This window comes from Malaclemys terrapin, chromosome 8 (assembly GCF_027887155.1).
Source record: "Malaclemys terrapin pileata isolate rMalTer1 chromosome 8, rMalTer1.hap1, whole genome shotgun sequence".
In the NCBI taxonomy this organism is placed as follows: domain Eukaryota; kingdom Metazoa; phylum Chordata; order Testudines; family Emydidae; genus Malaclemys; species Malaclemys terrapin.
In genome coordinates, this window is record NC_071512.1 from 4851330 (window position 1) to 4877064 (window position 25735).

Genomic DNA, 25735 nt, shown 5'->3' on the forward strand with positions numbered 1-25735 from the left:
GGGCCCTTTCCTTAGTTTACGATGTGAATTCTTTCCAGAGCCTTTCCCTTCTCTCTTTTGGTTGTTTCAGTGGGCTATGAATGGTATGTATGCTCAATGGTATCCTTAGTGTGTTCCCTGTTTATAATAATATATATATATATATATATAATGTCTTGTACAAGCATCTCCCAGCTGATGGAAAAAGCCTTGGCATAGATCCTACTAGTTTGGCTGGTGGGTAGGTGCTTTCCTTTAGTTCACCTGGAAGAGCAATCTGGGTTTGAAGTCTTGAGTAGCATGCCAATCACGCACCGTGCCATATTCTGCCCTCAGATGCGTTCACACGACACTTGCTGACTTCAGGGGTAAGCATCTGAGGGCATAATTTGGCTTGGCGAGTGCAGCCATAGGTTGAGAAGATTTCACTGATGAGCAAAGTTTGTGTCTGGGCACTGGTTGTCAGACACAACACCGTGTAGACCTCACATCAGATATAGGAAAGAGGACAGGCAGAGCGAGAAACAATCATGAGAAGGCTTTACAGAGCTTAGAAGAGATGGAGTGTTGACACTTCAAACAATAAATAGCCTTATAGATTCATAGATTCTAAAGCCAGAAGGGCTTATTATGATCAACTAGTCCGACCTTCTGGGTATCTCAGGCCATAGAACTTCCCCAAAATAATTTCTAGATCAGATCTTTTAGAAAAACATCCAGTCTGGATTTAAAAATGGTCAGTGATCGAGAATCCGCCATGATCCTTGGTAAATTGTTCCAATGGTTAATTATTTTCACTGTTAACGTGAATTATACATTATTTCCAGTCTGAATTTGCCTAGCTTAAACTTCCAGCCATTGGATTGTGTTAGACCTTTGTCTCCTGGACTGAAGAGCTCGTTATTAAATATTTGTTCTCGTTGCAGGTACTTATAAACTGATCTCAAGTCACCCTTAACCATCTCTTTGTTGCGCTAGATAGATTGAGTCCTTGCCTCTGTCACTATCAAGCAGGATTTCTAATTCTTTGACTATTCTCATGGGTTGGCTCTGAACCCTCTCCAATTTATCATCATTCTTCAATTGTGGACACCAGAACTGGATGCATTATTCCAGCAGCAGTCACTCCAGTGCCAAATACAGGAGTAAAATAACCTCTCTGCTCCTATTTGCGATTCCCCTGTTTACGCATCCCAGGATCGCATTAGCTCTTTTGGCCACAGAGTCATATTGGGAGCAGATTTTCCAACATGAACCCCAAATCTTTTTCAGAGTCACTGCTTCCCAGGACAGACACAGTTTGAGACTTATCAGTGAGCCAGTTTTGAATTTAATGTGTGCCATGGTCATTTTGTATCATTTTAGTTTTTTGACTCTGATGGACTCCGTACAGCAAATGCTGAAAAGCCAGTAAAATATCTGGGCTCTCTGGGGAAAGGTGTCTGGTGATTCACTCTACTTGTGTAAGTTAGGGCATGCCTACACTGCCCAACCCTCTCACCCTCCCCACCCCCCCTAAAACCCAAAGTGTGTTCTTAACTCGGGATAGTTAACTCAGGTTAAAATAGCAGGTGAAGCCACAGCAACTAGGCTAAAGCCTGTAGGGCAGCCTGGGGTTGAATTCAAGCTGCTAACCTGAGTTAAAAGCTAAGTTGCCATGTTTCCATTGCTCTTTTAACCTGAGTTAAAGTTAAGAACACACCTTTTTGTTTTTGCAGGGTAGATCTACCCTAAGTTATAATTAAATGCAGTGACAGTGACTATACATGGTAAAAAGCAACAGAGGGTCCTGTGGCACCTTTCAGACTAACAGATGTATTGGAGCATAAGCTTTCGTGGGTGAATACCCACGTCGTCAGATGCAAAGCTTATGCTCCAATACATCTGTTAGTCTTAAAGGTGCCACAGGACCCTCTGTTGTTTTTTTACAGAACCAGACTAACATGGCTACCCCTCTGAAACTATACATGGTAAACTGTATGGAAAAGTAATGAATAATCGAGTAACACACATGATTATTTCTGTCTTCTAAAGCAGAAGGGAAGTTAATTAGCACAGCAATCTCTGATGAACCATTTGCAGAAGATGTAGCTATCGGATGATCTGAGAGTATGTAATTCTTATACAGGCATATGATCTGAACACAGTAAATCCTCTGTAGAGCCCCTGAATGTAAAAATCGCTCAGCTGATATTTTGTGTCATGTGTTATACATTTTATTTATTTTTTTCCTAAGAGGGTTCATTTCAAGTAATTGGTTCTCTCTCCAGTTCACAAGGAGTATAGGAAGCCTCCGATATTTCACAGTGACAGGGTCCTTGAGGAAAGATTTAGCTGCTTGCTACTTATTTTCTCTGAAATGTGTCATTTTAGGTGGACTTTTGACAGGGAACATTTTTATTAGTTTATGGGATTTGGACGAGCTGACACACACGTTTATAGTGCCTCTGGAGAACTTTGCTGAAAGGCCAGGAAGCCAATTCCAAAACAAGAGCAGTCCTATTCCTAAAACATTGCTGTTTCTTTTTAAAATGTGAATTAGAGACTCATTGTGAGTGTTTTTTCATCGACTTTAATCTATTTTGGACAATTTGGCTTTGCATTATTGTTTTGTTTCCCCAAAGCACCAAATTTACCCATTCAATACTGAATGATGACCAAAGCCAGGTTAATTTGGGGGAGTTGGGAGAGGGGAGCGCTCTTCCACTAACCCCCGGCAGCCCGACATATCTGACCCTGAGCTGATGGATGGGGAGGGAGGTGTGCATGTGATATAGGATGAAGGTTGTGTGTCTAGGTTTCCAACCCTGCTCCCATTAACGTCAAGGTCAAAACTCCTACTAACGTCAGTGGGAGAAAGAGCAGGCTCTCAATATCACTTTCACCACTGAAAAAGAACATTTTATCTGTTCTTTTATGGCTTCCATGCAGAAATAAAGAAGGAAAAGATTAAATCTGATCTAAAATGCAATCACCTAGCCCTCAAAACACATAACGCGAAGGAATCAACTTTGGACGAAAGAAAAAAGGGCTACAACGCCGGATAGCTAGGATTTCATAAGAGATGAAATCATTATGGAGAGAATTTAGATATTACCAAACATACTGACTCAAGTGCTTTCTGATGTAACACATATTAAACTTAGGAGAAATGTGGACTATGATGCAAGCCAGAACCGATGGTTGATGTGTAAATATGAAGTTAGAGATCCTCATTTCTCACACTGGGGACTGTCTGGTAAGCAAATCCCTCTTTTGCCCCTAATGAATGTTTACAAATATGTCTCTGTGTATGTCCAGTGTAGTGGAGTACAGGTGAATAACCTGAGCTTTTAAATGATTTTAACCACTGGTTAAATATTATGAAATAGTTGAAGCTGATATCAGTCCAGCTCTTTGCAGTGTATTAAAATGTCTTTCTGTACCATCAAGCTGTGTTTCAGCAGAGAGTCCCTTTACTTTGTATAAAGATGTTGGCATAATCTAGCGACGACTCAGACCCCATGTCTTTAGGAATGTATAACATCCTTTATCAAGACAGAACACGGTGGCTGTGGTTTGTATGTCCTAGATGTGGTTGCTACTTTTATATGTTTTAAAGTTATTAACGCAAACTGGAAATACAGTAGTAGTCCCACTTACGCGTATTATGAATTTTCTTTTTTTGGGGTTAAACTAAAATGACTTCTCATTTTTTGCTATGACAAATAAACAGCTTTAATTATTGATAGCATACATGATACGCCCATAGTATCTCGGGAAACAACAAGAAAACTTCCTTCTTTTGAAGCAGATCTTGCTCCCATTGAAGCCAATGGTGAAATTCCTGTTGACTTGAAAGGAAACAAGATCAGGGCCTTTAAATTCCCTGAGCCAGTAAGTAGGATTTGTTCCCTGGGTGTCTGAGTGTCACCTTGCTCAGTGCATTCTGTCCCTACGGTGAAGACAGACATCATATGATGACTGTAAAGAAAATACCGAAAGCTTGACAAATAAAACAACAATAAAACAAAACATACATAATGGGACAGAAAATTGACAGCACCCTGTTTCAAAGAAACACCAACAGGTCAAATGGAAAATCAAGCATTCCTCCTTTGCTGTTGTTAACTGCATGTGGAAGAAACTCCCAAACCAGTCTAACAGAGGTTATGATGCAAAAAAGAAATGGCAGAAATGTTGTATTCTCCTGCCCAGCAAAGAGATACATGGATTAGCTGGATTGAGCTGATTCTTTTGCATTCTCCTCTTGTAGTTTTGCTGGTGGGTTGTTTTTTGTTGTTGTTGTTATTAAAAGCATTACTAATGGCTTCCTTACATCCTGAACATTGCAGGACAGACTGTTTTTTTGCACATTAGTCCTGCCTCTTAATTTCCATATTTGCAAGACGGAAAATAAATATCGGCGAGAGTATGCTGGCAAAAGCCCTGAAGCTGTGATAGCGCATACACATTAGTTTGGAGAGACCCAAAGAATTTCATTGCCTGGACAACATATTGATAGAAAGATTGTCTTAAGGACCACCTGCTCTCCATTCACAAACTAGTCACATCTCTCGGGGCAGCTACAGCACTTGCTGACAGGGAAAAGTAATATCAGGAAAGTGTTGAATGCATTTTTAAAGCTGAAAGGTGTAATAGCTGGAAACCATGGCCCTGGTTCAGTGCCCATTGATGATAGTGGGACCAGGCCCCATAAAACCAACCAGATCTTCACTAGAAAATGGTCTGCAGGGTGCTAGTGACCTAGAACCCCAGTTTAAAATCCTCCCCGTTTATAGTCAGTGAACAAGTATCAGTCACTATTAAGGCTCCATTTATAAAGGGTTATTTACTGATCAATAGATGTTTTAATAAATGATGAATCAATTGCAATGGAGTCCCATAGGTCAATAGATTGCTTATCTCCATGTCTTATCACTATCTTTAACTCATTCTCTGATATGCTTTTTAACCATCTGCAACACATACAACTCGTGTCTGTGACATGCTTATAAACACCTCGTGATCATTTAAAAACCCTTTATAAATGGAATCTTAACCGAAAGTATGACCCAAACAGGGGTACGATTTTGCAGACTGCGGGCAGGAGGGTAAGATTTTGTGACAATTACTTGTAGATGGTATTAGGATTTATAGCATTTTAGAAAGAAAGTGGCATCCCAATACATAAGTTGCAAGGCCAATAAAAGAATAAGGACGCTGTTCAGGATACACCCGAGTTGATGAAATCCTGAAGTTTGATGGGACACAGGTGGGCCTCAGACCATCAGGCTTTTTAAATCCTTTTCTATCATCTAGTTCTTCTGCATTCTATTCTGACAAAAGGTGGAGCTGCCAGCAGCATTCTAATCACTTGAAGCTTGTTTTACTTTCCATCAGGACAGATCCCGAGTTCCTCACTCAGTTTTCACTTAGGTAGAGAATAATTTTCATTTTCAAAACTCGGTGAGGCATTAAACATAATAGACCAAATCCTGAGGTGCCACTGACTTCAATGGGAGTTTTGCCTAACTGATCCTTTTGTACATTGCTTTCCTACACCTCTCCATCAGGTTTTTCTTTTGCTTGGCTTTTTTACCTTAAAAATAGCAGTAATGTTAAGTCCTGTCCTTCCTTGATTTTTGATGGAGGACTGATTGGAGGATATACACCTTGTGACAAGATGGTCGATATAGTATGGTGGGTCCTGCGCTTTTCTTGGTGGGGGGCGGGGGCTAAAATACCACCTCTTACCCCTGCTCTTGGGCACCGAGGGCCCCACTAGTGGCCCAGGAAGGTGGTAAAGGAGGGAAGTGTTCTGGGTTTGCTCCTCACTCTAAGTCCCAGCCCCTCTCAACCCCTGCAGGTTCTTACCCCCTTCTCCCTTGGGTGGGGTACCTTCAGTCCTTAAACACTGTGGGAGGGAATGTCCCTCTCCTGCTGGGGCAGGGTCTCCCTTACTCCGGTTTTCTGTTCCTCCAAGTCTAACAGCACACCTCCAAGCTCCAGTCCTCTCTCCTTCCACCTTTCCCCTGACTGCCTGAAGCAGGGGGTTTTATTAGGTTTCTAACAGGGCCTTAATTATTTACAGGTGCTCCAATTAACCTGTAGCAACCCACCCTAGTCTACAGGGAACCACGCCTTAATTAACCTAGGGTTTATATATTTCCCTTCTACCACTACCCACTGCTCCCTGGCCCTCTTGTATCACACACCTGTAGACTGGGTGCTGGCTCTGCCCTTAACTGAAGGGGGGGACAGGTTTGAATCCATGAGTGAGATCTTATCTGTGCTTTAGATTAGCCCCTGTTCAGCCATCACAGGCCAGCAACTAGCATAGCTGCTTTGGTGCTAATTCCAACTGTAGATACACGGAAAGCCATGATTTGCACCGGTTCAGGTTTCTCCCTGCTTGAAAGTCGGATAAATTCAAATGCTGCAAATCACAGCTTTTCTTACCTCTACATGGGGGTTTGCTACAGCACAGCTACACCAATTACTGGCCAGCAATGGCTACATCTCAATACAGACAAGGCCAAAGATATCTTTCCTTCCAAGTGTTAGTAAAATGAATTGAAAAGTATTTTAAACAGTCTGAAAAAAAAGGACAATCACTTCTACCCTCCTTTAATGAGGTTTTTTTTTTTTTTTTAAGTTTTCTGATGTCATAAACCTACTAGACTTCCAGCTGTCCATAGAGTCTTTCAGGGCAGAAAAGGCCTGCATTTCTAATGTTAAAAAAGGAGGGAAGAAAAACCTCTTTAATTAAAACAATATCCCCAAACAAAACCAAAACAACTCCTTCTTTCCCTACATCCTAAAGATACAAAAGCACTTATCCTGGTGCATAGATTTAGGTAGCAAAATGTAAGCACTCATGTGTGAAAATGTTGCCTCCATAATAATCTTCTTCCCATATTCTTTTGTATTTGTAACCGTACTAAAGATCGAGATTTTGTGCCTTTTAAGGGTTTTGGTTTTATTTTTTAAAAAAGCCTTCAAAAATATCTGTGATGGTTTTTTGTTACAGGCCTTTGGCAATTGCTGTTTTGGGTTCAGAAATGTGGGGCTTGTACCTCCTGGAAGATGTCAAGAGCCCTAAACTCAGCATCTGCTCTGAACTCTTGTAATTAATTGTTGTTTTTAGCAAGGATGAGAACGCTTCATTTTTCATGTTGTCCTCACGTGTTAGCATTTCTTTTCACACACACACACAAATACGGTTACCACAAGAATCCCTCTAAGCATGGATCCAAACCAGGGCCATCCCATACATTGCAAAGATGGGCATTTCACACGCCACAGGATGAGCCTCCCTTTAAAATAAATCTCTATTAATCAATGGTTACGATGCAGCAAAATCCCTTATGCAGTGCAGCCACATTCATAACGAATGGAGCAGTCGGAGGCCAATTTCCATATGCAGGGTTTGAAGAATTAGTCACTCCCATCACTGTTGAGCAGGAGTCATGTAGTTTAATGGCCCCATGCTGAGGATTTACACCCCCTGCTGTCATGATTAATATGGCAATGGAGATTGAACTGTGTGGACACATTGATTTATTGGGCTGCATGGCAAGGAAAAGCAAATCCAGGCTACTTACCTCAGTGCAGACCCCTTCGGTGTTGCAATGCCATAGCCTTTGGAATCCAAGTTACCTCCCACCTTCATGGTGTCACATGGCTTGCGCTGCTCTATATACTCATTCATGGTGGACTCCAGGAGGTAGGCGTACTTCCCTTTCGACTTCCTCACCCGGATCATCCCCTCTTCTGTGGTCCTCACAAAAACGGAGGGTTCCGCTGATTTCATGTATGTCCACATCTTCTCAAACACGGCGATTTTAGATCGCTGCATGGGGCAACACAAGCCCAGCATGTATTAGACTGGAAGCAGAAGCTTGTGTACCAGTGGAGACTCAGAGTTGGCTTGAGCATGTACCTATGGTTTGTATTAGTTAAGGAAGGCCAGCTGTGTTAGAAATAGTTTAATGAGTGACTTTGGGTCAAAGAGCTCAAATACCCGGCAAGCCCTCTGGGCCATTTGCTTCAAGTAATTTCAGGATAAGAACAATCTAGCAATGAGTGTCATTCACCCAGGGCTGGATTGTTTCTGTTAGGTATAAGCAAGATGAAAGAGCTGCATGGGACTATATCTCCCTAGGGGGAACAATGGGAGGTGGCATTTTCAGCAAGCAGAATTCTCCACAGAGTCCCTGGTGTGGAGGGAGAGCATACCCTCTACCAGAAAGGAGAATTCACAGGAGGTAGAGCGGGGAGGGGTTATCACAGCCTATAAATACTGTACTTTGAGTACACCAATATACTTGGAAACAAGGAAAGTATTTAGATGCCAAAGATGGTAGGATGAGAAGCTAAGGCAAGGAGGGTGGAAATGTTCAGACTAGGTGTTAGGGAAATGTGCTTAACAATAAGAGCAATTATATGGCAGAATAGACTCCCAAGGGAAGTGGTAACGTCTCCATCCCTGCAGATGTTTGAGGAGACATTAATGGGAATGTTGTAGGAAGCAAAATGAAGGAGGTAGACTAGATAACCAACATAATCTTTTCTGGCTCTGCTATGTATGTTTCTGCCATACATAATGGCAGCGTATTTATATATGGTAAGTGGTTCCATTTGATTACAGAGCAAACCAAAGACTTGTTATTCTGTAAACTTGAGTTGCAAGTCACAGGGTAATTACTTTTGGAACCGCTAAGTGTAATTACTCAGTAATGTGCAGAAGCATGTAATTACTGTATGTTTCTAGGTTATTTACAGGATTCAGCAAACTACATGATCTGTAGTTTCCATGGAATGGCACAAAGACTAACATGATATTTTTGTTTTGTATATGAAAATCTTAACCATTTTCTCTTACCCTAAAAAATTCTTTAGTTGACCCAGCTTCCAGGGTCCCGTAGGCAATCTCTGTCTGCTTGGCTAAGTCTTCTGCACTCTCTATGGGGGACACCATCCGTTCCACAGTCAGGAAGGCAGCCAGGTTAGCCGTGTAGGAAGAGATGATGATCAAGGTGAAAAACCACCAGACACCACCAACTATGCGGCCAGAGAGGGATCTAAAGACAAAAGTGAAGGGTGAGGGGAATCAGGATGAAGGAGTAGAAGATACAATTCGGTGATATAGGCCAGAAGGGTGGTATGTGGTTTAACACCGTATCAGCGACTGTTGAGCACTACCAGCTCTTACACCTGTTTCCTGGGAAGCTCAGTGTCAAAACGGGAGAGTGTTTCTCTCTCTATTTCCTTGTTAAATGGGTCAAGAAACAGGCTTGAGTGAAACAAAACTATCACTGCGGCTGAAAAATAATGTTTGCAGAGTAACATTTTCTTTAATTTTCATTTTCTTTCAGATAAAAAAAAATAGCAAAACACAGCAACAAACAATAGAAAACTTTAAATTCCTGGGTAGGGTAGTACCTACCTCAGATGGAATTCTTTACATATATCAGGAACAAGTGAAATTCTAGCAATGATATATGTCCAATGCTAGATAAGGACGGTAAAATGATCAGTCATGTGCAGAAAAGGCAGAAATATTTAACAAATGTTTCTCTTCTGTATTTGAGTCCTAGGTTCATGGAATTTAAGGCTAGAAGGACCATCAGGTAATCTAGTCTGACCTCCTGTATATCACAGGCTATTACATTTCATCCAGTTACACCTGTACTAAGCCCATTTGGAAAGAAACAGGATGATGTAATTCATATCTTACAGTCATGATGAAATACTTTCTTTTCCATCAGTAACTAGGGAGGACATTAAACAGCAACTATTAAATTAAACATTTTTAAATCTGCAGAACAGGATAATTTGTATTACCCTGTCTGAGTACTTGTAAGAGTATTAAAAGAATGGGCCAAGACACTCTTTGAAACATGAATGTTGATTTTTAACAAATCTTGGAACAGTAGGAAAGTTCCAGAGCACTGGAAAAAAGCTAGTGTCATACCCATATTTAAAAGGGGTAAATGGGATGACATGGGTAACTAGATGCTGACATAAATCCCGGGCAAAATCATGGAAAGGCTGCTATGGGATGCAATGAGTAGTGAATTAAAGAGTGGTACCATAACTAATGACAACCAGCATGATTTTATGGAAAATAGGTCTTGTCAAACAAGCATCTTTTTTTTTCGTATGAGATCACAAGTTTGGTTGATAAAGAAAACTGCATTGACATAGTATAATTAGACTTCAGTAAGGCATTTGACTTAGTTCTGCATGACTTTCTATAAAAACCACTATACAAAATCAGTGTAGCACATAACTAAATAGCTTAACAACTGGTTAACTATTAGATCAGAAAAATTAACTGTATATGGGAAATCATTAGCCAATGAGAATGTTTCTACTGGAGACCCTCAGGGTCATTGCTCATTGGTCCAATGCTGTTCAATAATTTTGTCAGTCATCTGGCAGAACACATAAAATCATTTCTGGTAAAATGTACAGATGATCTGAAAATGGGTGGAGTGGTAAATAGTCATGGCACATGTCAGTTGTATAGAGTGATCTGGATTGCTTGGTAAACTGGGCTCATCTGAACAATCTGCATTTGAATACAGCCCTGGGACAAGGGGAATTCTCCATCACTTGGAGTCTGTAAATCAAGACTGGATAGCTTGCTCAAAGATATGCTATCGCTCAGACAGAAATTATGGGTTTGATGCAGAGTTCAGCATGCGAGGTTCTTTGCCCTGTGTTATGCAGGAGATCAAACTCGGTGATCATAATAGTCCTTTCTGGCTTTATACTCTATGAATCTACTGCATTCTCTCTCCAGTCAGATTGCCAAATTACTCTAGGATCTGGAGACAGACAGATAGATTGCTCAAGCAGGAATCTATTTACTGCATTCAAACATTTTAATATAATTTTAAAGGGAAGATTCTGTTTTTAAAAGGGATTTTAATAATGATGCTTCCTCATCAAATTACTTGTATTCTCTTTCCTTTTTTAGCCAAACCCATCTCTCAGGCAGGAAGGAAACCATAATGCTATTTTATGCAGCCAGGCTGGCAAGGACAGGGTTACCTATCAGAAACACTGCCTCCCTCCTGTAAGCTCAGCCTTTTCTCTCTGCAGTGTGTCTCTTTAACATCCTCTGTCACTGCTCTGAAATCTGGCCTGGACTATGGTAATGGAAATATAGCCTTTAAATGACAGACACGGTGATGACACATGTCAGCATCCATTCCATCCTGTGTCTGAGTTTGCATGAGTAAATGGATCCAACAGCCATGCTTTCTAGAAGTCATTGTGGGCTAATACAATTTGGCAAACAAAACTCCACACCCCATTGCTCCAGCTAGGGAAAAAACAAACAAAAGCCACACTTCACTAATCACAGAAATCAGAGATGGAATAAGAGTGAATTAAAGTAGTCTGTTCCCTGCACCGCTCCTCTATATTGTATATTACTGCTTTGTCCGGGCTATCTTTAAATCTCTCGCGGATGTGGGAGTAGCTGTTCTTTCAGACATCATGTATCTCATTTATATCAATCTGACCTGAAATCCCTTTGGTCAAAATTGCCATTCTTTGAGCTCAGAGAGACACCACTTAATGGAAACCAGGGACCACATTTGCTCAGCAACAAAACTCTTCTGAATACATTTGCAATTTGCAGAAGGGAGACCACACATTTTTAATCTCAGGGAAATAAAAGCCAATGCATCAAACACACTCTCAGCTTCACACTCCTGGAAGAGCAATCAGAGCAGTTTTTGCAAAGTGCAGAGAGAGCAGGCTGCAGGAAATACAGCACAGTAAATAACAGCAAACTGTTTATTTTACTTTTTTTTTCTTCTTCCAGATTTGTGAGTGAAATGATTGCTTATGAAAGTAGAATTGGCTTGAGCCAGGCACTGGGCAAGTGACTTTCCAGCCCCTCTGCCAGGGCATCTCAATGCTGACCTGTAGCCCCCTGGCTACTTCAGTCCTAGGCTGTAGGCTGTAGCCCACGAAAGCTTATGCTCTAATAAATTTGTTAGTCTCTAAGGTGCCACAAGTACTCCTGTTCTTTTAACCAGTCATGTATATTGCAGGCTGCTTCTGTGAAGTCAGCAAACTCATTATCACCTGAAACCTGAGCTGGAGGTGAAAGATTTCAAAGCAGTGGAATGTATAGTCTCATGTAGAATCCCGCTCCCTGATCTAGTTAATATAACTTACCTCTGAAGTGATGTTCATAAAGGTGATTGTTTCTATTCTTTAAAAAAATCACCTCTTACAAAGCAATAAGAACCCCATCTTTTTAATATAGGGCAGGTGGACAGGTTTCATGACTGTAGGACACTGTTATAGTGTGACCATCTTGCAGTTGTTCAGAACCCAGCGTGACACAAGTTAGTTGCCTTGGCCCAGATGAGTTGTTGGCTATCTCAGCAAAATGGCCAATGACTAGATGGTCCCAGGGACTGAACTGCCTCCCATAGAGGTGTATGCAGTGTAGTTGTAGCTGTGTCAGTCCTAAGACATTAGAGAGACCAGGTGGGTGAGGTAATATGTTTTATTGGACCAACTTTGGTTAGCGAGAGAGACAAGCTTTCGAGCCACACAGAGCTCTCAGATGCTCCAAGTACCTTTTCCAGATCTCAAGAAGAGCTCTGTGTAGCTTGAAAACTTCTCTCTCTCACCAACAGAAGATGGTTCAATAAAACATATTATCTCCCCCACCTTATCTCTCCCCAAGAGGTGGTCATTCTAAATCAGAGTTAAGGAATGATGTGGGGAAATGGGAACTAACACAACATTCTTTCTGCAGAGGATTTCAACCTCCAGGTCCATCAACTCCAACGCCTTTCACCAGAGTTCACAACACATTACTTTTAATAAACGGTGGAGGGAATGGGTAGGAATTGATGGGTTCAGTGAACACACCTTTGGATCTGCTGGAAAACAAAAAACCCCCCCAAATGTTTCCCTAATTAGTCTAGATGATGTGTGTTTGGGGAAGGAAGCACTTGTAAGAGGCAATAGAAGCACCAAACAAGAGTAACCGGATAACGTCAAATCCAACACTTTCTGATGACGAAGGCCACTTCAACCTGGCAAGCGACACTTGCATAGCTAATTATTACATTCATCCTCCAGCTGCAATTATACAGTTTTTCTTCCCTGATGAAGCTGGGATATATTTGTGACTTAATTCCTGTCAGCTGCAGTCAACTGGACCCCAGCCTTTAGACTGCAGACATCATTACCTTATTCTGTATTGATTTATCGCGTAGGGGCTGCCTACGGTTAGCTGCAGATGGCTTTTGCTTCCAGATCATGCGCCTGTCATGAGCTGGATAAAAAAGTAACAATGGGATATTGGCATCTGCTCCCTGCAGAAGATGACACCCAGTGGAAACAGCCACTCACCCTAGTGTCATAGCAATGTGCCTTACCACAAGCGGAAGCAACACAAACCTCACACACGGTTATGTTTTGGTGTGTGATGGTTCATCAGAGACAAAGTTGAAGAGCAACATTTTGTCCCCATTGCTAGATATGCAACTTAGAGTGAGGAACCTTAAATCTAGGCCTCTGCGAGTACATAATAATGAATTGAGTCAGATTGCAAGCACTTTGGGGGCAGAGGCTATCTTTTAGGTTTGTGTTTGTACAGGACATAGTGCAATGGGTTTCTGGCCCATGAATGGGGGCTACCGCAGTACAAATAAATAATAATAATGAAGGGAATATGTCCATGATGAAACATCACACGATTGGATGTAACCCTACCGGGCATTTCTACAATTCGATATCAGTGACATATATTAAGCAGAAGGTTCTCAAGTTGGAATTTTCGGGTCACACAGATAGACTAGCCAGACTCTGGACCCGTGCTCAGTAGAACAATGGTACTGCTGACCAAATTTAAATGACTGAGAAGACAATAGCAGCTTATGTAACATATTTTATAGCCCTTGCCCTGTGGCATCTGTAGACTGAAAAGAGGCAGCAGTGCTATCACCATGGATACAGTTTTCAAAAGTGCCTAAGTGACTTAGGAGACCAAGTCCCATTTTCAAGTGACAGACACTTAGGAGCTTCCATTTCATTGCAAGCCAATAGGACTTAGTCTCCTAAGTCACTTCGACGCTTTTGAAAATTGTATCCCATAGAGATTCACCTAAATTGTATCCTAACAGAGATTCACCTACAACTTGAGTGATAGATGTCATTTTTAAACCAGTTGCTCTGAAGTTCAAGCCCCAACACAGTCTATTCTGTGTCTTTTTTACTACTTTATATTAATAGGCTGTATGAGGTTTGAATTCCCTTGCATTGAGTATTCTCATGTCTCCTAGGTCATGCCAAGCATAACATTAGGTTAGTCGGCTTCCCACTGTACTGAAACTGCTGTTAGTGACTGAGTTCTCTATTGAAGTAAGGAAAGATTTCTGTGCCCACATCCTTTAGCCCTCACAAAGACATGCCACGGGTCTTGACATTTGGATCTGTGTATTTAACTCTTGTATTTATTCATAATCATGATTGTATTAATACTTGGGAACAGCAGCCTTTTTAAACAGAATAAAATCCTTGCAAGTAATAAGCGGAGAGGATAATAGTGCAGCAAGAGGCTTTCATTAATGTTTGGCTGACTCTGGGATGTGGAAAATGATGAAATAGCTAGATTAACCAGATGGGGTTTTGTTTTGATTTGTTTTGCCACATTGCTTTCTCTGCACTCAGAGCAATTCTCTTCTACACACTCCGAATTGAGACCCCTGGGGCTCTTCTTCCAACTTTATCTGGCTGGCCATAATCACCCCATGCCCTCTGCCCACCGCTGATTCTCTATTGCCCTTATTACTGCCAGCTAGCAAGGCCCATCTCTCCAATGGAATATTACTGAAGTCCTCCAGGTACCATGTTCCTGTAGGAGTTGAATGCTGAATTTTTTGGTCTTCTATTTCCACTTTGTGACATTTGGGAAAAAAGTCCAAATCGGAATGAAAAGCAGGAAATTCTGAAATTTCCTATGAAATGAATATTCTGACAAATTTCAATTTGGGCCCATTGAAACATTTCATTTTGATAAGGTAAAAATGTTTCATTTCTACTTTATCATTTCAATTCATTTTGTTTAGACTTTTACACTACAGTAAACTATTGTATGCAAGATAATCTATATGATATTAAATTAAAATATTAATTTGCATATTATCAGTCTAAATTAAATGAACTGAAATGATAGTGTCATATCCGATTGTTCTACCTTATCGAAACCAAATGTTTCAGTGTTATCAAAGTGAAAGGAGAAATTCATTTTGACTTTCTCGTTTTGTTTCAATAACAATTTGTTTCAAATTTTTCCCATGAACAGCTCTGCCAGAAGTAACTTGTTCCCACAGAATGTTTAGGTTTCCACTAAAGCACATCTTTCAATAGAAAACTGTTCTGCAATTTTTTTTCTAGAGGATCATTCTCCCTATGCAGAGGAGCTCTCCGTTGGTAGAGAGCTAGTTGTTGTGCTAGCTCTATCCCTCACACTTGGCATGGAGGGAAGAGGGTGAGGGGCGTTCCAGGGATAAGATGGGCACATGGCAGGGTGGAGCTTCTCTTTGCCCCATCCACCACTGCCACGGACCTTATGCCAGCGGTGCAAGTTAAAGGCCCTCCTCTGAAGATCTAACATGTATGAGGACTGGGAGAGCTGAAACCAGTTCCTTGGCCACCCTGTCTCCCATCATTACTGCCTTTGAGTATCTGCCCCATGGTATTTCTTGAGAATTTCTATATCTGGACACCCAGTAACATCATTTTGTGCCACTCAGTGTTTGTTATTGCATTTGTGAACATGCCAACCTTCCACTGGCCAGAGGCTTAAAGGAGAAGCAGGGAGGAATGTCAGGGTCACAGGCCAGGACAACAGCCATAAGGTTAGGCCACAGACAATATGCTTCTTCCTTGGTATTGACTTCCCTTCCCCCCCATACCCTCATTCACCATCTGTCCCAGTGCAGATTCACCTACTGCCCTCTTGGCCTGTCTGGTAAATGGCCTGTATTTTCACCTGTCTGTGAAAGTTATTAATTAAAAATGGTGCCCAGTCATGTGAAAATTTAGGATATTTGCCAGGCAGGCAGAATGCTGTCCATATCTTAAGGTATCCTGGGCAGTCTGCCAATGGTGCTATAGTTCTAAAGCCCACAATTCTTCTTGCTCTTGCAGGATGAATCCCACTGACCAACATTAAACTCTTGTTTTAAAAACCCTTCTCCTCTCCTGCCTGACAGGTGAGATGGTGTGGCCCCAGAACGATCATGCCACTGCTGATAGTGATGAAGTTTCAATTCCCCTTAGTTCTCATGGAATGAAGGTTTTCTGTGTTCTAGTTTTAGCACTGATGGATTCTTCACAGGAAAAAGAAAAGCATCCAGCTAATGTCTCATTTCTTAAAACAAAATGCAATCCCAGATCAGACAATTTGCTCTTTGATCTTATCCCTCACAGAAGGTAACTGAACCTAACAGGAATTTGCATGTGCTTTGCCAGCTTATTACAGAGAACATCAATTCTCTAGCAGAATACATTTGATAAAAAAAAAGATTAACAAGATCATCATGAAATATACAAAATAAATCTCTTTGAAAACTGTTTGAGTATCTTCTCCGTTCTCCCTCCCCCACCCTTAGAACTCATTTCTTCTGGAGAATTATACTTAAACTGACAGCGTTTTAATTAGAAATGAAAATCCAGGATGCTAAAGAGATGGCTGTTTTGGGAGGATTTCCCAGATTTGCTGTTAAATTCATTTCTAATAAAGGCTTATTTAGCCGACTGACATATTTGTCAGTGAATGAATTCATGCAAAAATGGGGAAAGAAAATCTCTTAGACACCTGCGGAGCAAATGCAACTTTTGGTCTTCTACATACACAGCCTATGTTCTCAGACAGTTGTCTGTTAACATGGTAGTGACCAGAGATCATTGCACATGTACGTGGGTGGTTAGACTTGGCAAGGCATCTAATGAAAACATTTCCTTTGGTTCTGATTTGTGAGGGGCTTTGTCCTCTGCTTTTGCTCCCAGTTCCAAATTTAAACACACCCTAAATCTCAACGTTAAATCAGTCAAAAATCAATGATTTTTTTTACTTCTTTTTGAAACCATATGGAATTGCAAATTTCACACTTTCATCCCCAAACCCCAGCTCAGCCCCAGGTTTGTGAACAGTGGAGGAGATTTTAATAGACTGGGTCTGAGAGTGTGGAATTGGTAACAGACTGAAAGCAAGGGAAGTTGTGAGAGATTTTAGGAACCATTGTGCCCATTTTGCACAGCTGCAGCTATTATCCTCTTATGCCCTCCTGCTTCATGGAGCATTTTGAATGAGCTCCTGACTGTTTTTTATTACATTTGAACCTTGATTATAATACACGTTTCTCCCCCTGCACGGTTATATTAATTTTTGGCCTTTCATTGACAAGCCGAGTTTGCATATTACTCATATACCAATTCTGCTTCCCTGCGTAATAGCCTTGGACTTTTGACTGCAAACCTTGGTGTTAAAATGGACCCTCAAGAGTACATCTTATATATGTGTATGAACACATTTCCCCCTATCATTTTAATGGCACATGTTAGCCCTGCTTTCCCCAACTCCCCCACAACTTTTTACATGGTGGTAATGAATGCATGTTTTAGTTCAAAGTGGCTAAGTACATAGGCTTCAACCAATCAGAATATTTTATGCAAATAGGAGGGGTTTAAGTAATGGGAACAAATCCTTACAGAAGTCTGAATATTGTACCTATTATATTCTGTGTTCTCATTTTAAGCTCGTAAGAGACTGAAAAAATCAGGAGAGCGCCAAGCTTTCATTTATCTGTTCACCGTCTGGGGAACTATCCTTTGCCATACCTTCAGATATAATAATGAAGCCCAGACTGCCTATCGATACCAATGTATTGGAAAAATGAGATAACTATTCTAGAATCCAAGCAGAAGCCATTATATAAAGTTGCTCTGAGTCCATTTACTGTTTAAAGGTGCAGTGACCATGCATATAATTTGCGAATAAGCAGTCTCCCTGATTAATCTCGAGTCTGAATCCCAATCAGAATGGATTTAATCATATCGCCATTGTACGCAGAAGGCCTTCAGTCCATGCGGCATTCTGATTTGACTCCAGTCTGTGTGGGTTTAATTACATTTTACAGTTTGCATACTCCTCCCTTTCTCTCTGTCGGCAGGCTAACGACCTTGGCCAGCAGGATATTCCCCCACCCCTCCTTCCTCTACAGAACAAATTCTCATTTTCTTCCATTTCTATTCACTGGGCAAAATCTCTCTCTGAAATGAATTTTCGTGCTTAGTCAGAAATGTAGTACACCACTTACGGTTATTCAATCTTTCTTTTTCTCTCCCGTCTTTGGATCTCATGGCAGCTGCAGTGTGAGTATGAAGGGGATCTGGGAATAGCTCTTTTCAAGACACCCAAATCTGCATTTCTGACAGAAGAGGGGCGTCTAATAGCCTGAGCAAAGGACTCAAGGTCAGCAACACTTTATTTCTAATCCCAAGATAGCACTGCCACCTCATGGGACCAAGGACAATTCACTTAACCTCTCTTCTTCAATTTCCCCTTCTCTAAACAGGTGGTAATAATATTAGTTACATAATTTAAGTGGACGTCATGAAGATTAAGTCACTGGGTCAGATCCACCTCCTGGACTCTGCTGCTGCAAGTCTGGTGTGGATAGCGACTAATGTCCTTCTGCTGAGGCACTCCAACCACCAAATAGAAGGGAATAATGAGGGATTCTCCCAGTAACATCTGCTGGTGGGGCTCTGGTAGGGTCTTAATCAGCCCTTCACCGGTGAAAGTCCTTGTAGGGGAGAAGAGGCAGTACTATCTCCTGCCCGCTCCCAGGGTGAATTCCCCTCTGGTGCCGCTGGTCTCACTGACTCACGGAAGTGCAAATTGCATTCTGCAGGCTTGGCCAATATGTAGACAAAGATCTCTAGAGACTTTATTATAAATACTAAGTGTTACTAGTGGCCTCATAGACTAGGCTGTAGGAGGTCTGGACATCTTGGCTTTAAACTAGTGGGTGAAATTCTGGCCCATTAAAATCAATGGGAGTTTTGCTGTTGCCGTCCATAAAGGCAGGATTTCACTCAGAGTGCAACTCTTCTGCTTTCAGTCTTGTCCACTTAAGCAGTGAGCATTGACTATTGGCAATGACCACAGAGAAGCTTGTGGCTGTTCAGAGTCCATTCCTTCTACCTCTTAATGCCATTGTTAAGGGTGAGGATTATTAAGGAGAAAACTCCGGCCAAACATTTTATGCTCATGGGCAAAAGGGAACATTCAAGCACACAAAGGGCACCGGTAGCCACTTCTACCCATTATATCTCTCACGAGGAGCCAACTTTCCAGCTTAAGAATCAAGTTTTTAAGCGAGCGCTGAAAAGCTCTTTGACACGTTTCTTCAATCCGACAAAGACATCCGTTGTACTATTAGAATTTGTGCTTGGCCAGCAGGCCTCGCCAAACCAGCTTCCTGTTCTTTAGTGCCACATTTGCATGCTAAGACACGAGAGAACGATGCTGTGCTGATGGATACCAGTTGGTGGGAGGGACAGAGAGAGATGGATTCAGGCTTTGGGGCGGGTACTTTGTCATCTCCGTGTTTGGAAGGTGCCAAATGCACTTGGGGTGCCACTGTATTATAATTAATGTAATCACTATGATATACAATAGAATCATTGATGATACTTTTGTCCTGCCAAAGTGTTCAATACTTACATAAGCCTGAGATGGTCGGTGGTCTTCAGCCACCAGAAATAGGATGAGTTTCAGAGTAACAGCCGTGTTAGTCTGTATCCGCAAAAAGAAGAACAGGAGTACTTGTGGCACCTTAGAGACTAATAAATTTGTTAGTCTCTAAGGTGCCACAAGTACTCCTGTTCTTCTTTTTGCAGAAATAGGATGGGATTGTCAGATCAGTCTAGGGGATTTGAGTGTTTGTTTATTTTAATTGGAATTGATATCCAAATCCTGTAGGTGACTTTGGAAATCTGTAATTTCCATGCGATAAATAAGACATCACATCAAAGTGACGGCTCCATAACCTAGAAAATGGCCTCTTACAAGCTCGTCCTTTACAAAACATATTCAAAATGACAAATAAGGGAGATACGGGAGGAAGAGGAGGGTGAGTGGATAGTGACTAATGACTGACAGTGAGTGACAGTTACATTCCATTAATTCCTCTATGGCTACAGGAGGGCACATAGCTACAACTGCTAAGAAACCTCAGCCCTCAAGTGCACCTTTGTGATGACCCACACTGCTCTACTGCCCAAGGCTGTGATACAATCCGCTAACACTGATCTGTAACCATGTGCTCCCTTCCACATGCCACTGTGTTAAAATTCCCTAATCATCCTAGCCACACAGTTAGCCTTGTAGGGTGAAATCCTGACCCCACTGAAATCAATGGGAAAATTCCCCAGTGGGACCAGGATTTCACCCATAGCATAGGTGGTTCCCTAACAAACCCAGGATGGGATGGTCCACTCTTTATCGTTGGATGTGTGTGTGCAGCTCATACAAAAGTCAATCTGGCATCTAGCTGAGGGCATAGAATCATAGAAGATTAGGGTTGGAAGAGACCTCGGGAGGTCATCTAGTCCAACCCCCTGCTCAAAGCAGGACCAACCCCAACTAAATCATCCCGGTCAGGGCTTTATCAAGCTGGGCCTTAAAAACCTCTAAGGAAGGAGATTCCACCACCTCCCTAGGTAACCCATTCTAGTGCTTCACCACCCTGCTAGTGAAATAGTTTTTCCTAATATCCAACCTAAACCTCCCCCACTGCAACTTGAGACCATTGCTCCTTGTTCTGTCATGTGCCATCACTGAGAACAGCCGAGCTCCATCCTATCAAATCCCCCCTCACTCTTCTCTTCTGCAGACTAAATAACCCAGCTTCCCTCAGCCTCTCCTCATAAGTCATGTGCCCTGACAACCTAATTATTTTTGTTGTCCTCCGCTGGACTCTCTCCAATTTGTCCACATCCTTTCTGTAGTGGGGGGGGGCCCAAAAATGGACGCAATACTCCAGTTGTGGCCTCACCTGTGCCAAATAGAGGGGAATAATCACTTCCCTCCATCTGCTGGCAATGCTCCTACTAATGCAGCCCAATATGCCGTTAGCCTTCTTGGCAACAAGGGCACATTGCTGATGCATATCCAGCTTCTCATCCACTGTAATCCCCAGGTCCTTTATGCAGAACTGCTGCTTAGCCAGTCAGTCCTCAGCCTGTAGCGGTGCATGGGATTCTTCCATCCTAAGTGCAGGACTCTGCACTTGTCCTTGTTGAACCTCATCAGATTTCTTTTGGTCCAATCCTCCAATTTGGCTAGGTCACTCTGGACCCTATCCCTACTCTCCAGCATATCTACCTCTCCCCCAATTTTAGTGTCATCCACGAACTTGCTGAGGCTGCAATTAATCCCATCATCCAGATCATTAATGAAGATGTTAAACAAAACTGGCCCCAGGACTGACCCCTGGGGCACTCTGCTTGATACGGCCAACTAGATATCGAACCGTTGATCACTACCCTTTGAGCCCGACGATTTAGCCAGCTTTCTATCCACCTTATAATCCATTAATCCAATCCATACTTCGTTAACTTGTTGGTAAGAATACTGTGGGAGACCATATCAGAAGCTTTCCAAAATCAAGGTATAGGCAGAATGCAGTGAGCTGGGTTATCTGTCTCTTTTCTGGCACAGCTACATCCTTCAGTGGTCAGGATCAGGTTTTTAAAAGGGCCCTGAGGAAGGAAACCTGGAAAGTCAGAGTACCCAAAGGGTGCACACCTGTTTCATTCCAGAAGGCTGTTAAAAATGGGGAGAAAATGAAGGACAAGAGGAGAGCAAATGGGAAGAACCCAGAAAAGTAAAAGTGTATTGATGGCTGATAGGGAAGTCAGAGATAAAAACATATCCAGTTGTCCTCCTAAGTGAAGGTGCTATAGATACTCTCCATGATATTGCCAGGTACATTTAAGGGATGGATGTTTAGGATGAATCTTTGTATGGAATCTAAAACTAGGCAGTTTGGACAGGGTGATGGTTTCCATGAAAGGCAAAATCATTATTGTTCCGCTGGTGAAGGTTTGCAAGCTTGTGCTACAAGCAAAACACAGTTTTCAGTCCCCCTGAGCAAAACTTTCTTTGTAAAAAAGCTGCTCATATTTTTCTCACTTTGGTGACATTTGTTAGCTTTGCTGCACAAATTTCACAAGGTGACAAGCATAAAATTCACCAGAAGCACTAGCTGAGGTGCCCCAGGAGAGCCATTTCTCAGGAACTTCCTCTGCCTCAGGTAGCACAGAATTTCACTGCATTTTCCTTTCTTTTTAAATGGGTGCCTATTCTGCTGTGTTGCCAGGTCCAACAATCTCACCCTGCTGAGATTATTAGGTGCAAAGATTTAATTTATTTTCGACTACATCCCACCAGTTCCTCATTTCCCCCAAGGTCCTTCTTTTACATTTCAAATGCAGTCACAGTTTCTGTTTTCATCTCTGAGATTGCCTTTGGATTTCAGGGCAAACCAGTTTAATTCTTCCCCAGTTTCACAGAGTGGCTGGCCTTTCTAAAGGGAACTAGGTCACAGCCCACCTGTGACATGGCTGGTTTGCCTCCTCAGGTGGAGACAGTGAATTAAGTCATGTGACAGGTAGTCATGTGTCTAAACCAGGCCTCTGGGAGGGTAGAAGAACAAAGGCAGGTAGACAGCTAATGGGGGCAGTTGCAGAGTGAAACTTCAGAGGGAGACAAAGTTTGCTGCAGTGGTCCTTGAGCAAGGCTTTTGGGGCAGGATACAAAGACCCAACTGGAAGATCCATACAGGTCCAGGAGCACTCAGGCCTACACACTAGTCCCCGCAAACCTCCCAGAGCAGGGGGGCTCAAACCCTCAAAGGGGCACATGTGCATAGAGCAGGAGTCGGCAACGTTTGGCACGCGGCTCGCCAGGGTAAGCACCCTAGCGGGCCGGGCCAGTTTATTTACCTGCTGACGTGGCAGGTTCGGCCGATCGCGGCCCCCACTGGCCGCGGTTCGCCGTCCAGGCCAATGGGGGCAGCGGGAAGCTGCGGCCAGCACATCCCTCGCCAGCGTCACTTCCCGCCGCTCCCATTGGCCCGGGAAGGCGAACCGCGGCCAGTGGGGGCCGCGATCGGCTGAACCTGCCGCGTCAGCAGGTAAATAAACTGGCCTGGCCCGTTAGGGTGCTTACCCTGGCGAGCCGCGTGCCAAACGTTGCCGACCCCTGGCATAGAGTTAATGTTATCAGCATTAACTCAGCTGCTAAAATTCCACACCCCTTTTTTTTTAAAGGGTCTGGAAACAATGCCAGGGAGAGCAGCTCGGCCTTGTCTGCCTCTCCTCAGCAACAGATCCTGACTCCCATGTGTGGTGTACTGAAAACTGTGTTAAAATGGTGATCGATTACCTTAAATTCTGAGGGTTTTTCCGTATCCTGCTTGCAGGTAGGGGGCGCGGTAAGGAAGCAGACAAAGTCAGCCTGCAGCCAGCCAGCCTACACTAAGGTGGGGTGAGCTGAGCTGTCTGTTTTATGGAGCAGCCTGTTTTCTCTCTCTCTGATTTTGGACTCTTGTGTGTTATCATTCTGAATTTGAAGAAACAAGGTATTGTTGTGTTGCAGCCGCTCAGCCAGTCTTTTATGTTTATCTTTGGGGATGCCGTGAAACATAGCACAACATCAAGGATTCATGAAGCCAGAGAAAGGAGGAAAGCATGCCAGGGAGCAGCATGCCCTGTATTTCTGTCCTTCCACAGGCAAGCCCTATATGGATTCCATCCTCTTCTGACTATGCATGTGGAGTGGACAACAGAGCCATTTATTCTTTAAAATCCCACTGAATTTCAGTGGGAATTGGGCATCTAACTCTTTTCACTCCTTTGAAAACCCCAGTCTGAGCGGCAGAGAAAGGGCCCCTGATTGATCTCTGCTTATGCCCATTCCAATTTATCTTGGCTCCTCTAGATGGTCTCAGATTCTTAATATTTCTCCCCCTCCCACTTTCCTTTCTCCTAGTTGTTTTTCTTTATCTACAGAGTCCCTGTATACTTCTTTCCTCCCTCTCACTCTGCGATAATCTTCCTCTTCCTCATCTCCATTATCTGATTTGGTTGTTTGCCTGCTTTTACTAATCATGTAACTTCAAAGGGGTATTGTGAGAATTAATTAGTGTTCATAAAGTGTTTTGAAGTCCTTCAATGAAAGATGCTAAAACACTTTGCATTTCTACGGGGCCTTTTATCAGAGGATCAAAGGATCATTGCTGCTGTTGAACGATTACTGCTCAGCCTTTGGATCTGAGGGTAAGCAACTACTTTCCTGGGATAGGCAATAATCCAGAATTACCTTATGGGCTTCATAATCAGAACAACCTCTTTAAAAGTATGTTGTTTATGTGCGCACGCACGCACACCCCCTTCCCCACCCTGCTATAACACTACAAGATGAACCCCTCCTGACTTATGGACATCGTTCACCTCTTCAGGGTGATGCGGTGAAAGGTATCACCCATAAGTCCAGGAACAGCCACCTGTTTGGACTTCTTGCCCCCCAATCACAGGAACCACGGTGCTCCAGAGAATTGCCAAGAATGACCAAGCTGGCCTCTGAAGATGGAGCCTGCAAAGCGGCCCCTTGAGAGCTTTATCTGCTCAGCCACCCAGCCTCTTCCTCTGAGATTCTAATGTAGATTCCACTCTGTGCTCTGGACGAGGCACACTGTTAGCTCAAGACCATGGTTTGCCTCAGTGCATCTCCTGATCACAAGGAAAGCGAAATAAATTCATTTCTCCCAATGAAGACTGCAATAGCTACACAGATGATTACAGAACCTCCTGCGTGCACCTTTGTGGTCTATGCTCTGGACCACAACAAACTCAATAAGCCTCGAGAAGCACTTGCCTGACTGGAACATCTATCTTAAATAGAGCAAGTCATGAAATGAAGGGGGGGAAAGGGGGAGACGCTATATGCATCTTCATGTCTCCAGCACACAGAGCTCAGAGATTGCCGCAGTACTGAGGAGGTTTTAAAATAAATTCTGTGATAAAAGCTGAGATAAAAGCTGCTTTCAAACAGTGACTTTTACATTATATAGATATATATTTTTAAATACAGACGTGCCCAAACATTTTAGAAAAACCTGAGGCAACGTTACCTCCGGGAGCCCTGGTGGCATGTGGGTAAATTTCCTGAACATGCTGATATGATTTCCACCTTCCCAATTCTCCTCCACCCTGACTGACCAGTAACACTGCCGTCCTGGGGCTCCTATTGATTTGCTTATGCCCCTCAATCCTTTCCTGGGATAGGCCCTTCTTTTCTGGGACCCTCTATGCCATTAATATTTCTGCTCTTGGGTTTCTCCTGTGCAAAAGGCATCAGGAGTAAGATGATTGGATGATACAGACAAATATTCACAAAGGACGAAGACAGGAGGCCTCCAAACACTTCTCAGTTTTGGGACTTAGACTCAAGTTTTCAGAGCTAAACAGTGAACACAATAAGTCTCAAGCTTCCCCTCCAAGTCCCCCCACATTCAACCCCTGGGAGTTTGCAGGGATGCATTCTTTATTGAGCCCTGTTATGGGACTAAACCTGCTCATCACAATTTGGGGAATATTTTCCCCTAGGCACATATGATTATTCTGGGTTTCTACATCATGTACCCAGACATAA

At 42.7% G+C, this 25735-nt stretch overlaps 1 protein-coding gene across 7 annotated transcripts in view; it reads right to left on the bottom strand.

The window, feature by feature from the left end:
- Positions 1–25735, bottom strand: part of GRIA1 (glutamate ionotropic receptor AMPA type subunit 1) — a 183723-nt gene that overhangs the window by 15635 nt on the left and 142353 nt on the right. For 6 of the 7 annotated variants that reach the window (XM_054038131.1, XM_054038128.1, XM_054038126.1 and 3 more), the window contains exons 12-13: positions 8846–9044; positions 7566–7813 (exon numbers count right to left, since the gene is read on the bottom strand). In XM_054038131.1, coding sequence (XP_053894106.1) covers positions 7566–7813; positions 8846–9044 — 447 coding nt within the window. Of the gene's footprint in view, positions 1–3804; positions 3914–7565; positions 7814–8845; positions 9045–25735 lie in introns of those variants that run through there. The other variant, XM_054038132.1, reaches the window with a different exon arrangement.